Here is a 16,071-nt window from a genome sequence, read left to right on the forward strand (position 1 = left end):
AAAAAAAAAAAAAAAAAAGTAAGTTGATTTATATTTATGTAGGAAAAAATATCTATGCTGTCTGTTTTCCTATCCATTAAACCTACTACCTGGTTTCATACGTAATTCAAAGTCATGTAATTTATCAGAAAAGCCTGAAAGATTTAATCCCAACAGCAGGCTGAGAAAGACTGCTAAATCCATTACTTTGGCCGTTTGCACTTGCCCATCTTAATAGTCCTCGTTTTCCTCCCAGAACCGGGAAACATGGGGCCTTGCACAAGCCGTCCTAGACAAGTGAGCTCTATCTCCAGCCCCACTTCCCCCTTTCTTTTACAGTTTTTTTGGGTTGTACTCCTAACTCCGTTTAGTCCTTAGTTAGTTTTATAGGAAGCGAGTGAGCTTGCCAAGGTTCTTTATACCTTTTATGACACTATCTCCCTAGAGAGGAAAAGCATGGATCAGCAACAGGAGCAGAATCCCACTGGAAGAAAACACCCCTAACTTTGTATTAGAAATGTCATACTCCCCTTGAGCAGTCAGCGCGATCCCATCCCTTAGAAATAAAATAGTAACGCTCTCCTGACGCCCCGGGCAGCACTAATGCGCCAGTGGCTTAAAAAACGATTCCAGTGTCTGCATGCCGTGGGGCTTAAGGCGCTTACTACTGGAAGCCGAGGGACTCTTGGGATTTCTTTTGCCCTGAGGAGACATGGCAGGAATAGCCTGGGGTTTTGAAGTACAAGGCTGCAAAAAAGACTTCTGCAACTCCAATGCAAAATGGTAGTCCATGTGTTCTGGCATGTCCCACACTGGAACCAGGGAGTCACACTTCTCACAGAGCACGTGGTCCTCAGTGGCCCTTTGGGCCACCTCCTGAGATTTGTAAGCTGGAGAATCCGGCATGTTTGGACTGTCCCCAGCCACATTCATTTCTGTAGACACTGCTTTAGAGGATACCGGCTTCAACACTCCATCGTCAGGACCACAGGCTACACACTCTGTTGGCAGACAGTTTGGTTGCACTTCAGGGTTGGCCTGTGGAGGGTCAGGAGTTGCAGAGTCCCTCAGCTGTGTGTGCTGGAGCAGCAGGCTCTTCTGCTTAAAGAAAGACTGACTTCCTGTGGTCTGGCTGCTTTGGAACACAAGTGAAGGCTTGGATGATAACTTCTCTGTGGCTGTGTTAACAGGTACAAAGGAAGTCTCTTTCATTTTCTGCTTTTTGGCAGCTTTTTGAAAAAAAGATGCTAGAGATGTGGCTGCCTCTTTAGAGGTTGGTACAGCTGGGCCAGGTGCCTGGGTCCTAGTCTCAGAGCTGGCAATTGGCACCTTTGGCTGACAACTTGAGTCACTACTCAGGAACGCAGTGATATCCATGCAAGCTGGAGGGGCAGCCGCAGAGAACTTGGTAGCACAGAGGAAGAGCATCGTGAGAGGAGGGGACCTGGGTACAAAGGAACACAACAAGGAAGTTACCGAGTCACTGTTTTAAGAGCTCAGATCCAATAAATTACAACTCTGGTTCTATTATGAAAGGAAATTATTCTTACTCCAGCATTTCACAGCCATTATTGTGTAGCATATTAATATAAAGTAGGCTGGGATAACAGAATGAGTTTCTAGCAGGTTCCTGACTTGTTGGGGGAACACACTCTCACTGCTAGTGCTAGACCACTTAGAATCCATGATTTAGCAGAAGTTGCTGTAATTAAGCGGTGGGGCAACAAATTTTGGTTTGTTTTTGTTTTTGTTTTCTTTCCTGAGACAGGGTCTCACTATGTAACTCTAGCTGGTCTGGAACTATGTAGACCACCCTGTGTCTCCTGAGTTCTGGGACTAAAGGTGTGCCTCCATCACACCTAGCAACACAAATTTTATTGAAGGCAACACTTGAGTAGGTATAGAGCAGATGTGGAAGGTCATTCCCAGCTACATCCCACAGCTAGACAGCCTGGGTTTAGTTTGTAGACCAACTCATCAGAGATCCACATGTACTACATGGATATACAAAATAAGTGAAAAAATTCCAATCTTAACCCAGGATTATAGAATTTTTCAAGATAAAATTTTCTATCAAGATTTTCATTTCAAATCTCAGTCTCAGAAACATCTTTTTTCTCTTTCTTTCTTTCTTTTTAAAGATTTATTTTGTGTATATAAGTACACTGTAGCTGCCTTCAGACACACCAGAAGAAGGCATCAGATCTCATAGCGGATGGTTGTGAGCCACCATGTGGTTGCTGGGATTTGAACACAGGGCCTTTGGAAGAGCAGTCAGTTCTCTTAACCACTGAGCCATCTCGCCAGCCCATGGTAGCTACACAGAAATCCTGTCTCAGAAACAAAACTAAACTAAAAACTTAAAAAAAAAAGAAATCCCCAACCCCCTCCAAAAAAAAAAAGTTCATTATCTATCTCCATGTATTTCAGATTATAAACACGCAGGTTGCATACATGTTACATACATGTTACAGAATATAAACATGCAGGCTACATACATGCTAGTTCTTCAATCAGATAAGAGCAAATGCTATTTTAGGTTCCTGTGAGTTGAATGTGGTAACACATGCCTGGGATTCAGTACTAGAGCCAAGGCAGAAAGATGATGAGTTCAAGGCCAGCTTACGCCCCACAGCAAGACACTGTCTCAAACAGCAAAAGGAAATGCTGGCACTGTGCTCAGGCTTTATACTTTACATTATAAACAGATACTGTCAGTAGTCCTGCAATGGTTTTCAAGTAAGGATTCCTATAAATACAGTGCCACAGTTATCATTCGGGTCCGTGTAACATTAACATTTGTGGACAAGCAATTAGAACAAAGCAAATGTTACAGTTTTGTACACTTGTCAATTCATTTAGATAAGCAATACTTTAGGTGAACTGAACTTTTTTATAAATCTTCAATGACAAGTTTATATTTCTGTCATAATGATTTTAGAATATCCTTCTTTGGTTTTCAGGAAAACAAGATCTTCCTATGTAGCTAAGGATGACTTTCAATTCTGATCCATCAAGACTGGCTTGAAAATACCTTGCTTTTCTTGGGACAGGGGAGGATGGGGTGAGGAACTGGGGATAGAAGTCAGGACTTTGACTTAGGGCTGAGGCTCTAACTCAGTAGAGGGAGGGAGGGTGCTTGCCTCCTACGCGTGAAGCCTTGGGTTCAATCCCCAGTACCTCACAAGCCAGGTATATGATGATATGGGCCTGTGACCTCAGCACTTGGGAGATGCAGGCAGGAGGATCAGATGTACAGAGACATCTCGGGCTACACTGCCTGGAATACAAAGTCCCTACCCTTTTTAAAAAAAGATTTATTTATTTTATGTATGTGAGTATACTGTCACTGCCACCATGTGGTTGTTGGGAATTGAACTCAGGGCCTTTGGAAGAGCTGTCAGTGCTCTTAACTGCTGAGCCATCTCTCCAGCCCCAGGAGTCCCTATCTTTAAAACATCTACAGAGGCTAGAGAGATGGCTCAGCAGCTAAGAGCACTGACTGCTCTTCCAAAGGTCCTGAGTTCAAATTCCAACAACCACATGGTGGCTCACAACCATCCGTAATGAGATCTGACTCCCTCTTCTGGAGTGTCTGAAGACAGCTACAGTGTACTTACATATAATAAATAAATTAATTAACCAATTAATTAATTAAAATATCTATAATGAGCTGGGCGTGGTGGCGCACGCCTTTAATCCCAGCACTCGGGAGGCAGAGGCAGGCGGATTTCTGAGTTCGAGGCCATCCTGGTCTACAAAGTGAGTTCCAGGACAGCCAGGGCTATACAGAGAAACCCTGTCTTGAAAAAACCAAAAAAAAAAAAAAATATCTATAATGATATCAGGACAGAAAAATAAGCATGACTCAACAACTGGGTTTGTGTCTTGGTGATGTGTCATGCCCCGCAGAGGAGGGATGTCTATAGAACTTATATGATAAAGAAGAGCTAGAGTGCAGCTCAGCAGTTGACTGCTTGCCTATGCACAAGAGAGCATGGCTTCCATTTCCAGCTCCCAAAGTGGCCAGGAGGAGAGGGCTGCAGAGAAAGACCTTGTCTAAAACATTCAACAGGAAAATTAGTAAGCAAAAAAACTGAGGCGATTATAGTACCTATTTAGATAAAATACAAGTACGTTCTAAACATCTAGTAAGTATAGGACAATGGGTTGGGTACACAGAGCCTAGACTATAGGAAAAATTTCTGAATAAAAATCATGAAAGATGGTTTTAAGATACAATTAGGTAGTTTAAGAAGTTCCTAAGTGTATTAGTCCCTGAGTGCAGGCAGTCATTTCCCTGCATTCTGTAAGCTGGTACAGACAGGAGTGGTGCTGGTTCATGTTGTCTTCTGGATACTAAATGCACCCGTGGGTACAAGAATGCACCAAATGTAGGGAAAAACAAAGCAAAACCAAAAAACCCTGCAACTGACAGCCCTCCCAACACACACACACAGGGCTTTTCTGTGCATACCTGCCTGTCATGGAACTCACTTTATAGACCAGGCTGGCCCCTTAACTCACAGAGATGTGCCTGCCTCTGCCTCTTCTGGCTGAACCTCCTCATTTTTACCATCTTCCTTAGATCTTGGTCACCCTTACCTAGTAGGTGTTGCTCGTCAGAGTCACAAAGCAATGACCCCAGACGAGAGGCCAGAAGCTCACTGACCTTACAGCTAAGCGACAAAAGAAACCTTTGGCTTTTCTTTTTGTTGTTGTTTTTTCTTTTCTTTTGTTTTTCTTTTTTTGAGACAGGGTTTCTCTGTGTAGCTTTGACTTTGTAGATCAGGCTGGCCTTGAACTCACAGAGATCCTGCTACCTCTGCCTCCCAGGTGGTGGGATTAAAGGTTGGGTCACCACTGCCCAGTGCTGTCCCCTGCCCCCTACCCCCTTCGGTCTTAAGAAGATAAACTGAAAATAAGAGTCTCACCACTCAGTTTGGATTCCAGATGTATTACAGTTCCTGATGGCAGCAAATGCATCCTGGCTCATCTTGTGAGCGTCATAGCGATGGAGGGCACAGCACCGCCGCAGGCTGCTGAGACGCCTGTCTCCCTGAACACGAATACTGACGACCAGCTGAGTGGCCACGCGGTCATTCTGTGGAGAGAGAAGGGTTGAGGCCAGAAGGAGTTACTAAGAGCATGTTCAGGATAATAGAATGATTTGGAAACTCAATTAAAAAGCTAGGCATGGTGTTGGACTCCTTTTATCCCAGCACTGGGGAGGTGGAGAGAGATGAATCTCTAGGGGTTTAGTCATCCTGGTCTACATACCAGGTTCCGGGTAAGTCAGGGCTGCATTGTAAGATCGTATTTAAAAAAAAAAAAATTTTACTGAACAAAAAAGGAAGCTCTTTATTCTAGTATATATTTATATAAAATATAAATGTATACTAAATACAAGCATAAGACAATGGGTCCAGTGTTATAAGAGGAAGAGCCTATAGTAGAAATTCCTGAATAAAAATCGGCCTACAGGCCAGGCAGTGGTGACACATACCTCTAGTTCCAACACTCAGAAGGCAGAAGCAGGGCAGATCTCTGTGAGCTCAAAACTAGCCTGGTTTACAAAGCCAAGGCTACACAGAGAAACCTTGTCTAAACAACAACAAAAAAACAAAAACAAAAAAACAAACCCTTACTACAGGCTATCACACAAAGAAAGTCTGTGTTCTTTCTAGTTATAAGAAGCATATACGAGATCATGGATTTGATTCCCGGCATTGAAAAAAAAAAATAGGATAGATTTTGAGTGATGAATTGTCACAGAATATTAAAACATGGGATAGGGACTGGGGATGTAGCTTAGTTTGTAAAGTGCTTGCCTAGCATGTAAGCCTTGAGCTTGAACATATAAGCCAGGCATAACAGTACCTGAGGGAGAAGACGCTGAAGTTCAAAGTCATCAATTATAGATAACTGAGTTTGAGGCTAGCCTGAGATCCATGAGCTACTTGCTTGCTATTTAAGAGACAAACAAGGGCTGGTGAGATGGCTCAGCAGTTAAGAGTGCCGATTGCTTTTCCAAAGGTCCTGAGTTCAAGTCCCAGCAACCACATGGTGGCTCACAACCATCCGTAACGAAATCTGATGCCCTCTTCTGGAGTGTGTGAAGACAGCTACAGTGTACTTACATATAATAAACAAACAAACAAACAAATAAATAAATATTTTTTTAAAAAGAGAGACACACAAAAACACCAAAGAGTATTTTGACAAGTAATGGAGATAGGACAGAATAGATGTATTTGAGACTGTCATGGTTTTCATTACAAATGACTATGATACTGAAAAACAAGTCAGGAAAATGTCTGAAATCTAGGATGTTAAGAATTAACAGTTCTCAGTAAGCTTACTCTTCTGCCTAGATTCTTATTCTTAAACCAGCAACCTATTGTGGTAGTACTTTTCATAGCCATCTCTGGGATGTACATCTACAATGTACAGTAGCTCCAGAGACAGCAAGTACTGACTCCAGTCAAGTGGAAGCATCTAAATGCTACCCTCAGTAACAGAAATAAAAACCTCAGGCAGAGTGTACCTGGTGAAAAGTATGTAAGGCTCTGTGCTAGTTTGTATATGCTTGGCCCAGGGAGGGGCACTAGTAGAAGGTGTGGCCTTGTTGGAAGCAGTGTGTCATTGTGGGGGTGGGCTTTGAGTTTCTCCTTCTAGCTGCCTAGAAAAGCCAATCTTCTCCTAGTTCCCTTCAGATCAAGATGTAGACCTCTCAGCTCCTTCTCCAGTGCCATCCCTGCCTGGATACAGCCAGCCATGCTCCCACCTTGATGATAATGGACTCCTGAAACTGTAGCCAGCCCCAGTTAAATGTTGTCCTTTGTAAGAGTTGCCTTGGGCATGGTGTCTCTTCACAGCAATGGAAATCCCAAGACAGACTCCTTTTCAAAGTTAAAAGATGCTAGTAAGACTATCCAAGCCGGGCAGTGGTGGCACACGCCTTTAATCCCAGCACTTGGGAGGCAGAGGGAGGTGGATTTCTGAGTTCGGGGCCAGCCTGGTCTACAAAGTGAGTTCCAGGACAGCCAGGGCTACACAGAGAAACCCTGTCTCGAAAAAAAAAAAAATTATCCAAGGGTGTGGGGTGGTCATAAGATTCATTTGTAGAGATTTGCATCTTAATGTATTTTTTTCATGGTTTTAGATTTTATTGTAGAAAACAGAGAGAGAAAAGGTAGAGACATAGAAGCCGGCCATGGCCACGTGGAGAGAGGGGAGAAGGGAGGGGAGAGGGAGCAAGAGGGCTAGAGAAGCAAGAGCTTAATTTATTTTTTATTTTATTTTTGTTCATTAGTGTCTTGCATGCATGTCTGTGTGAGGGTGTCAGAAGCCCCGCAACTGGAGTTAAAGATAAGAGTGAGCTGCCATGTGGGTGCTGAGAATTGAATCTGGGTCCTCTGGAAAAGCAGCCAGTGCTCTTAACCACTGAGCAGTTAGAAAAACTCCATTCTCTAGAGCCAGTGCTCTAAATCATCTTTCCAGCCCCAAGGCTTTTTTAAAGGTGTATGTGTGTGTGTGTGTGTGTGTATGGTTTTGTCTGGGATGTGGGGTGTGTATGTGTGTGTGTACTCATGTGGCACCCAGAAGAGGCCATGATCTCCCTAGTGCTGGCAGCATTCTCCCCATGGCAGGGTCTCTCTCACTGAGCTGTAGCTCCTCCCTTCCTCACCTGACTAGCAGCCTGTGATCCTTCTGTCTCGGCTGCCCACAAAACTAGAGTATAAGGGAAAAAGTAACACTTCTCCAGGGAAGATGTACAAATGGCCAATAAACCACATGGTAATATGTCTAGCTATCAAACAAATGTTAAACTTAAATACTATAGACAACAAAACTGGAACGACACAGAGAAAAGCAGCATGCCCCAAACATGGGGCTATTTGTGCTTCATTAAAAAGGAAAACAAAAGGGGCAAACAGAACTCATGTTCAGCTCAAGAGCTGCCTCAGTGGGAGAGTGCACTTAAATCCTGCAGAGGACAGCGTTCTGGGCCCAGCACCCACATCAAGTGGCTTCCAACTCCCTGTAACTCGGCTCTTCTCACCTCTGCAGACACCTGCACTGCACACAGATGTCTCTGTAGTTGCCTATAGTCACGGAGTTTCTGGGAACCTGCTCCCAGTTGGTTTTTATTGGTAAATAAAGATGCCAACAGCCAAAAGCTGGGCAGGGCAGATAGAGGCAAATTTTAGGATTCCCACCAGGCTTGGGGCCAGGAAGAGAAAGAGGAAGGAGGGATATGCCATGCTAGGAGAATGTGGAGGGGAGGAGAGACGCCATGCCTGAGAAGAGTGCAGGACAGAGAGGCATGGCCGCCATGTGAAGGAGCCAGGAGAGCAGGGACTAGAGGGCGGCCCAACTGGGTGTGGAGCAGCCAAGATAGAACTCAGGAATTATTAAGCAGTAACTGGAATTATCAGCAGGAGGTAAGATTCTAGCAGCATTGGAGGCTAGGTAGTCACCCAGCTACTATGCTGATTAAGGCATATTAAAATATAAAGGCTGTGTGTGTCTTTAGTTTGGGAACATAAACCATCGAGGTGGGTTTCACATGCCCAGATTTATTAATACTATTTAATTGAATAATCTGTGTCTGTCTCTCTCCCTTACACTGGAAGCAGGGATATAACATGATAAGCTGCTACAGAAAGCAGTCTGCCAAATTTTTCAAAATGCTAAACATAGTTACCATGTGACACAGTAATTGTGCTCCTAGGATGAAAACATGGACTGTTAGCATTACTGATAATGGCCCAGAGTAGAAATAACCCAAATATCCATTTACTAATAATAACTCTTATCCGGCCACAAAAGGAAGTAAACACTGACGTGCTATAATATGAGTGAGCTCAGTGAAAATGCCACACACTGCATGGTTTCCTTACAGCAAATAGCCAGGGACTTTTTTTTTGAGGCATGGTTAAGCCCTTCAGCAGCTCATGTAATATGGGATGAAAGGTGTTCACCATCATATTAAAATGATGCTGGGGACTACAGAGGATGAGTGGGGAAGAAATGAAGGATGACTGCTAATGGGTATAGAATTTCTTTTGAGAGTAAATGAACATATTCTAAGGCTAACTGTAAAGCTGTGTGCAGTGGCACACACCTGTAGTCCCAGCACTCAAGAAGCAGATGCAGCCGGGCGTGGTGGCACACGCCTTTAATCCCAGCACTTGGGAGGCAGAGGCAGGCGGATTTCTGAGTTCGAGGTCAGCCTGGTCTACAAAGTGAGTTCCAGGACAGCCAGGGCTACACAGAGAAACCCTGTCTCGAAAAAACAGAAAAAAAAAAAGAAGCAGATGCAGACAGAAGTCTGTCAGTTCAAGGTTATCCTGGTCTATATAATAAATTTCATCTAGGCCAACCAGGAATACAGTGAGAGCCTGTCTCAAAAATTAAATTAAAAATAAACAAATAGCTAGGTAGCAGTGTTACACATCATTAGTCCCAGCATGCAGGAGGCAGAGGCAAGCAAATCTCTGAGTTCAAGGCCAGCCATCCTGGTCTACAGGGTGAGTTCCAGCATAGACAAGGCTACACATGAAACCCTGTCTTGGAAAACAACAACAACAACAACAAAACCCCTAAACAAACAGAGATAAAGCTGATTATGTTATATAATTCTGGAACATACTAAAACCACTGAACTGTACACTGCAGACGGGGTACTTTATGTATCTCAGTATACACATGATCCAGGCAGGGGGAGACCATGCCACCCATCCTCGTGCTTGGGAGGTAGAGACAGAAGGAAGGGTTCAGGATGCCTAACCTGGGAGGTAGCAGAAGCAGGTGCATCACTGTGAGTTGTAGGCCAGACAAAGCTACATAGGGAGACCCTATTTCACAACAAAACCAAGTTACTTAGAAAGAGAAGAAACAGTTAAATGTCTAATGTTTGATTAATACCTTGTCTTTAAAGCTTCCATGATGGGGTCTGCCCAGAAGGCTACGCAGTTAAGAAGGCTGTGCTGGGCTTGCAGAGGAGCTGAGTTTGGTTCCAAGTAACTACGTCAGGTAGCTCACAAGCATCTCTCATTTCAGTTCTAGGGGGCCCAGTGCTGGCTTCTGGCCTCCAAGGGCACCCTCACATATATACACATACACAAAGACATGAACACGAAATAAAGAAAACCCAAAACTTACAGTGCTTACAGTGCAAGGCTGACCACCTGAGTTCCATCCCTGGAACCTACCTGTATAAAGGTAGACAGAACAGACTCCACAAGGTGAGTCCTCTGGCTTCCAGATGTGTACCCAAGACACCTATCACATGAAATAACTTAAAAATAACCAACCTTCCACCATGTTTAAATGCAATGACTTATACAGCTCAATGGAGATTTACTCTGATGAAATCCACTAATCCTTTTCATGTTGCAGGAGATTTTAGATAAGAAGAAAATACAAAACAGAAAAGGCGAATGGTAAGGAGAGGAGCATAATTAGAGGAAGTTCCTCCATTTACAAAGCTGGGCTTCCACAGACTCCAGTGACTGTTTGGTCAGGGATGATCTTAGCGTCGGGTGTTTATTAGGTGCTGGGTATCAACCTCACGCTGAGCACGCTAAGCAAGCACTCTACCGACTAAGCTGAATCCTCAGTCCCCGCACACTCTGTTCTGTGGACCTGTGTCAGAACAAGATGAAAGACCACTCAGCCAAGCTTGCTAAGTCGTGCCTATAATCCTAGAAATTGGGAACCCGAAGATAGGATTGGCAAATTCAAGGCTAAGCCTTGGCTCCTATTTTAACAAACTTTTTTTCTTTCTTTTTGAAAAACAGTCTGTCTACATAGCCCTGGATTCCTGGAAGGTGCTATATAGACCAGGCTGGCATCTACCTGCCTCTGTCTCCCTAGTGCTGAGATTAAAAGCATCTGGCCAAACAAACTTTCACAAATTTCCCTAAGCTGACTCTATTTTCTCTGTTTCTTCTCCACAGGGTAAGGGGCAGTTACCATTTGAATCTCAAAGATTAATAGAGAAAAAAAAAATCTTACATCATTTCGGTCTTTGGTTAGCCTCTCCTCAAGTTCCAGAGCTAACTGCAAAAGCCACCACTGTACCTATAAGAAAAAAAGCCAAAAACTTTCAGGTTTTTAAAATGTGATTTTATAAATCTTTCATTTAATAGACATCTGATGAACCAGGCAGTGGATCCCTGTAACGAAACACGGAGCTCTTGGTGCTGTGTTCTTCCGCAGTCAGGCACAGTGTACAAACCTCTAATCCCAGACTCTAGAAGCTGAGGCAGAAGAATCATGAGTTCAAGGCTGGGCTACACAGAAAAAAACCTCTCAACACCAAGGGAAAAAAGGTTTTAATTATTGGGAAAGGGAAATGACTCAGTAGTAAGAGTGCTTGTGGTGCAAGAATGAAGGGAAGAGTTTCAGTGTCAGCAGTCACGATACAGCATGACCCACGGCTAGCGGGGACAGAGACACACACGAGGAGGATCACGGGGATTTTTGCTGGCTGCCAACACAGTGTCAGGTTCAACAAGAGATCATCTCGAGAGAACCAGGTAGGTAATAAAGCAGTCATCTGACCTCTCCCCTGTGTCTGCACACACATCCATCTACACACATGGGAACACCATTTGTTTAGTCAGGATACTGCAACCCGCTCTCAGTGTAAGCGACTCTGCCTCCTGCCTGCCCAGATTACAGGTGTCTCCACCACCCTCGGCTCCAAGCCCTTCACTTCAGTTGTCCTGACGGGGCCATCTGGTAAATTCTACCCTGTTTCAATTCTAAGGAAGATCCCAAAGTGGGCAAGGCACAATATTTTAGGGTTTTGAAGTTCCTACTTACAAAAAAGACATGAAATTTCATTGTCCATTGCAGCCAGTCCTACTTTACACCTTTTTAGATTGAAGGAGGAAAAATTACAAACTGAACTAGTTATTCCAACATTAAAAAAAAAATTGATTTTTAGGGCTGGAGAGATGGCTCAGCGGTTAAGAGCACTGACTGCTCTTCCAGAGGTCCTCAGTTCAATTTCCAGCAACCACATGGTGGCTCACAACCATCTGTAATGGGATCCAATGCTGTCTTCTGGTGTGTCTGATGACGGCTCCAGTATACTCATATAAAAAAAAAAATCAATTTCTATTTTTTTAATATCCTAAAATAAAGGTAACCATCTAACCCAGTATACATAGAAGGGCTACGGAAATCCGCTGCCTCCTTTAAAAGCAGCAGTGTTCCATGGAGAAGGCCTGCTTACCTGCTCCCGAGTCGCCAGAGCTGTTTTCCCTGGAAAGTTCTTGCTGCAGCCAATAGTTTTAGGTAACTGCCTGGGTTTAACTGGATCGTGTTCAATACCTCGACACATGGCATACAGCCAAGACCTAAAATCCAGCAGAAGACATTAAGAATTACTCTCCTTATTTTTGTTTACTTCCTAAAGAGAAGGTCTCACCGTTTATTCAACTGGCCTTTAATTGTGATCCCACCAGGCCTATAGATGCGAGCCACATGCTTGGTTTCTCACCTATCTATAAACAGCATAGACTACGCAGCCCAGGCTGGCTTCCAGCTCATGAGCTTCCTGCCCTGGCCTCTCAAGGGTTGAAATTATAAGCACAAGCCACCATGTCTAAATTATTGTTTTGTTTTGTGACAGGGTTTCTTTGTATACCTATGCTCTCCTGGAAATCAAGCTGTAGACCTGGCTGGCCTGGAACTCACAGAGATCCTCCTGCCGCTGCCTCCTGAGGCCGCTGCCTCCCGAGTTTTGGGATTGAAGGCACGAATCACCATGCCTGACTGCTTAAATATTCTTGTTAAAACAAAATACTCCATTAGCCTTTATCCTCTCCATGAAAAAAATGATTGAGGCTGGGGAATACAGCTCAATGGTAGAGCATTTGTCTAGCATGTGCAAGGCCCTAGATTCAACCCCCCAGACTGCAAACAAAAAGAAAATAAAATTAGTAGCTTGGTGTGTCCTAGCACTTGTGAGGTGGAGGCAAAAGGATCAGGAGTTCAAGGCTGTGTGACTTAAGACTATGTCTCAATTAAATTAATTTTTAAAACTGTATCTAAAATTAAGAATACATAAGTTCTGACAGAGCCCTGGGAGAACTAGTCCTACTTTCTAAAGCCAAACCACCATTCATTTTTTTTCAAACCACCAACTAGAAAGCCACAATTCAACATTTTGTACTATTAGGACTGAAACACAAAAATTTGTAATATCAGCAGATAACACACACACACACACACACACACTGGGATGAGGAGCCTGGTCATGGAGATCTGGAATTCATGGTCTTGGCAGCTGAGGCAGAAGACCTCCATGTTCACAGCCTACCCGGATGACTTAGTAAGACTTGAATAAGAAGCACAGGAGAAAAGCTGGTAAGCCAGCCTTACAGCACGGTGCTTTCCTAACATGCACAGGCCTGGGGCCAATTCCCAGTACTGCCAAAATAAACAAGGGGATAGAATATATTCAGCTTTCACATGGACCATTCTTATCAACCACCCAAGCATACAGGAAGATGACTTAGAGGGATAGAGCCTTGTAGCATGTTAGGGAAGTGCTCCACCAATGAGTGATATCCCAAACCTTTTTTTTTCTTTTTTTTTCTTTTTTGGAGCCAAGGTCTATGTGGATCATACTGACTTCAGACTTGTTCTCCCAAGAACTAAGATCACGGGTTACTGTCTGGTGGGAACTAATATTCCCAAACCATGACGTAACCTCATGGAACACAAGTCACAGGTTGGGTATGTTGATGAATGCCTGTTATCTAAGGGTTAGGAGGTAGACAACAGGAGCAGCACTTGAAGGTTACTCTTGGTTACATATCAAGTTTGAATCTGGCGTGGGCTATCTGGCCCTTTTGACTAAAAGCTTTTTTTATCTGTATTGAATTTAGTATCTCCATAAAGATTACATTTGAAAAATAATATTAACCACTTATAGCCTGTGGTGGCACATATCTTTAATCCTAGCACTTAAGAGGAAGATGCAGAACCCGGGTGTGGTGGTGCACGCTTTTAATCCAAGCATTTGGGAGGCAGAGGCAGGTGGATTTCTGAGTTCGAGGCCAGGCTGGTCAGGACAGCCAGGGCTACAGCAAAACCCTGTCTTGAAAAACAATACAAAGCAAAACAACAACAACAACAACAACAAAAAAAAAAAAAAAAAAAAAGAGGAAGATGCAGGTAATCTCTGAGTTCAAGACTAGTCTGGACTACAGAGGGAGTTCCTGGACAGTCAGGGCTGTACACTAAGACCCTGTCTTAAAAACAAAAAAAAAAAAAATTAAATAATAATAATATACACCACTTACCCATTCTTCTCTCCAAAATGACTCTGGAGCTGGGATTCAGTGAACTGGGTCAGGTCACCCATGTATTCTATCCCAAGGACTTCAATGACAGAAGCCCCTAGCTTTCCTCCAAGACTTCGGCTAAACAAAGAAGAGAAGGGATTATAAGTTACATTTAAATATTCAGCTAACCAAAACAAAGACATTCTGCTGCTCCAAGCAGCTCTCCAAACAGAGAATATCAGAGTATACTTTAGTCCTATAAACTCTTAGCTGTCCAACAGAGCTGAGGGCTCCGCAACTCAGCAAACAGCTGTGCTGACTACAGAGTCTGTGCCAGCAACCCTGACAGAGGGTTGATGAGGGCCAGCTCAGCAAGTACACCTGTACTCACACGCACATGTGCACAGAAAAACAAAGCTAGATGATTCTTCCCAGCTAGGATCCGGGAAGATTAACAAGAACATACATAAAATATTCATCACTGATTTTTTTATCAAGTCAACTATACACAAATTTTTTTTCTTGTATATAAAATTTCAGTTGTGTAAAGCACATTGTCCCATTTGGAAATTAAGTTATTTTTTATTTCATGTAAGTACACTGTAGCTGTCTTCAGACACACATTGGAAGAGGGCATCAGATCCCATTACAGATGGTTGTGAGCCACCATGTGGTTGCTGGGAATCGAACTCAGGACCTCCAGAAGAGCAGTCAGTGCTCTTAACCACAAAGCCATCTCTCCAGCCCCCATTTGGAAATTAAAATTACAAACCCAGCATGATATTTAATCCCAGAATTTAGGAGGCAGAAACAGGTGGATCTCTGTGAGCTTGAGGCCAGCCTGGTCTACAGAGTAAATTCCAAAACAGGCAAAGTTACAGAAGACCCTGTCTTGAAAAAAAGCAAACCAACCAACCAAAAAACCAAAACAAGTAGAAAATTAAAAATTTAAAATAAATAGATAAAAAAAAATTTAAAAAAAATCCAAACCCAAAATAAATCTTTTCCATGGCCAGTGTTCTTCAGCTGGCTTTGAAAACACTATCCTTAGCCTGCCTTCAGTGTTTCTATGTCAGTGTCTTCATAAATATGGACCCTGGCCTGGCTCCCTTGGTTTCCTGAGACTATCTGACACTTTCCCTTCTTTCTGCTCCATGTCTCCATGCTGCTGTGTTCTTGGCTGGCTCTCTACCACCTCCAGCCCATAAAAGCTTTCTCGGATCAGTTTGGGTTCATGCCTCACTGGAGAGCAGTCTAACAGACCTGGAAACCTTGGTTGAGCCAGATGTGCCAGCTTACATCTGTAACCCAAGCATTCAGCAAGCTGAAGGGAATGGATTAACTGAGTTTCAAGTGGGCCTTTCTCTATTATCACCCCTTGATAATAGAGAAAGTAAAATTCCAGCTAGATGTAGTAGCTCCAACCCATAATCCTAGTATTTAGGAGGAGGCTGGGGCACAAGGAACTCTGGCAGGATGAGGGCAGCCTAGATGTATAGTGAGACTTGCCTCAGCATCCTCCCAGGAGAAGGAAAAACACAATTTGTTTTCTTTATGCAATCCTGCTGTACTGGAACTTGCAGTGTATACCAGGCTGGCCTTGAACTCACAGAGATCTACCTGCCTCTACCTTCCGGGCATTACTACTGTCCAATGAAGAAAAAAAAAAAAAAAAAAAGCGGGCTGTGGTGGTGCACACCTTTAATCCCAGCACTCGGGAGGCAGAGGCAGGCAGATTTCTGAGTTCGAGGCCAGCCTGGTCTACAAAGTGAGTTCCAGG

At 43.5% G+C, this 16,071-nt stretch overlaps 1 protein-coding gene across 2 annotated transcripts in view; it reads right to left on the reverse strand.

Moving 5' to 3' along the window:
- Positions 1-28: 28 nt before the first annotated feature.
- Polh (DNA polymerase eta) overlaps positions 29-16,071 on the reverse strand; it is a 32,757-nt gene continuing 16,714 nt past the window's right edge. For both annotated transcript variants that reach the window (XM_021186486.2, XM_029471680.1), the window contains 5 exons: positions 14,310-14,429; positions 12,233-12,356; positions 11,005-11,070; positions 4,914-5,083; positions 29-1,423 (listed from right to left, as the gene is read on the reverse strand). In XM_021186486.2, coding sequence (XP_021042145.1) covers positions 580-1,423; positions 4,914-5,083; positions 11,005-11,070; positions 12,233-12,356; positions 14,310-14,429 — 1,324 coding nt within the window. In that variant the 3' untranslated portion in view covers positions 29-579. The remainder of the gene's footprint in view (positions 1,424-4,913; positions 5,084-11,004; positions 11,071-12,232; positions 12,357-14,309; positions 14,430-16,071) is intronic.

Source organism: Mus caroli, chromosome 17, assembly GCF_900094665.2.
Source record: "Mus caroli chromosome 17, CAROLI_EIJ_v1.1, whole genome shotgun sequence".
In the NCBI taxonomy this organism is placed as follows: domain Eukaryota; kingdom Metazoa; phylum Chordata; class Mammalia; order Rodentia; family Muridae; genus Mus; species Mus caroli.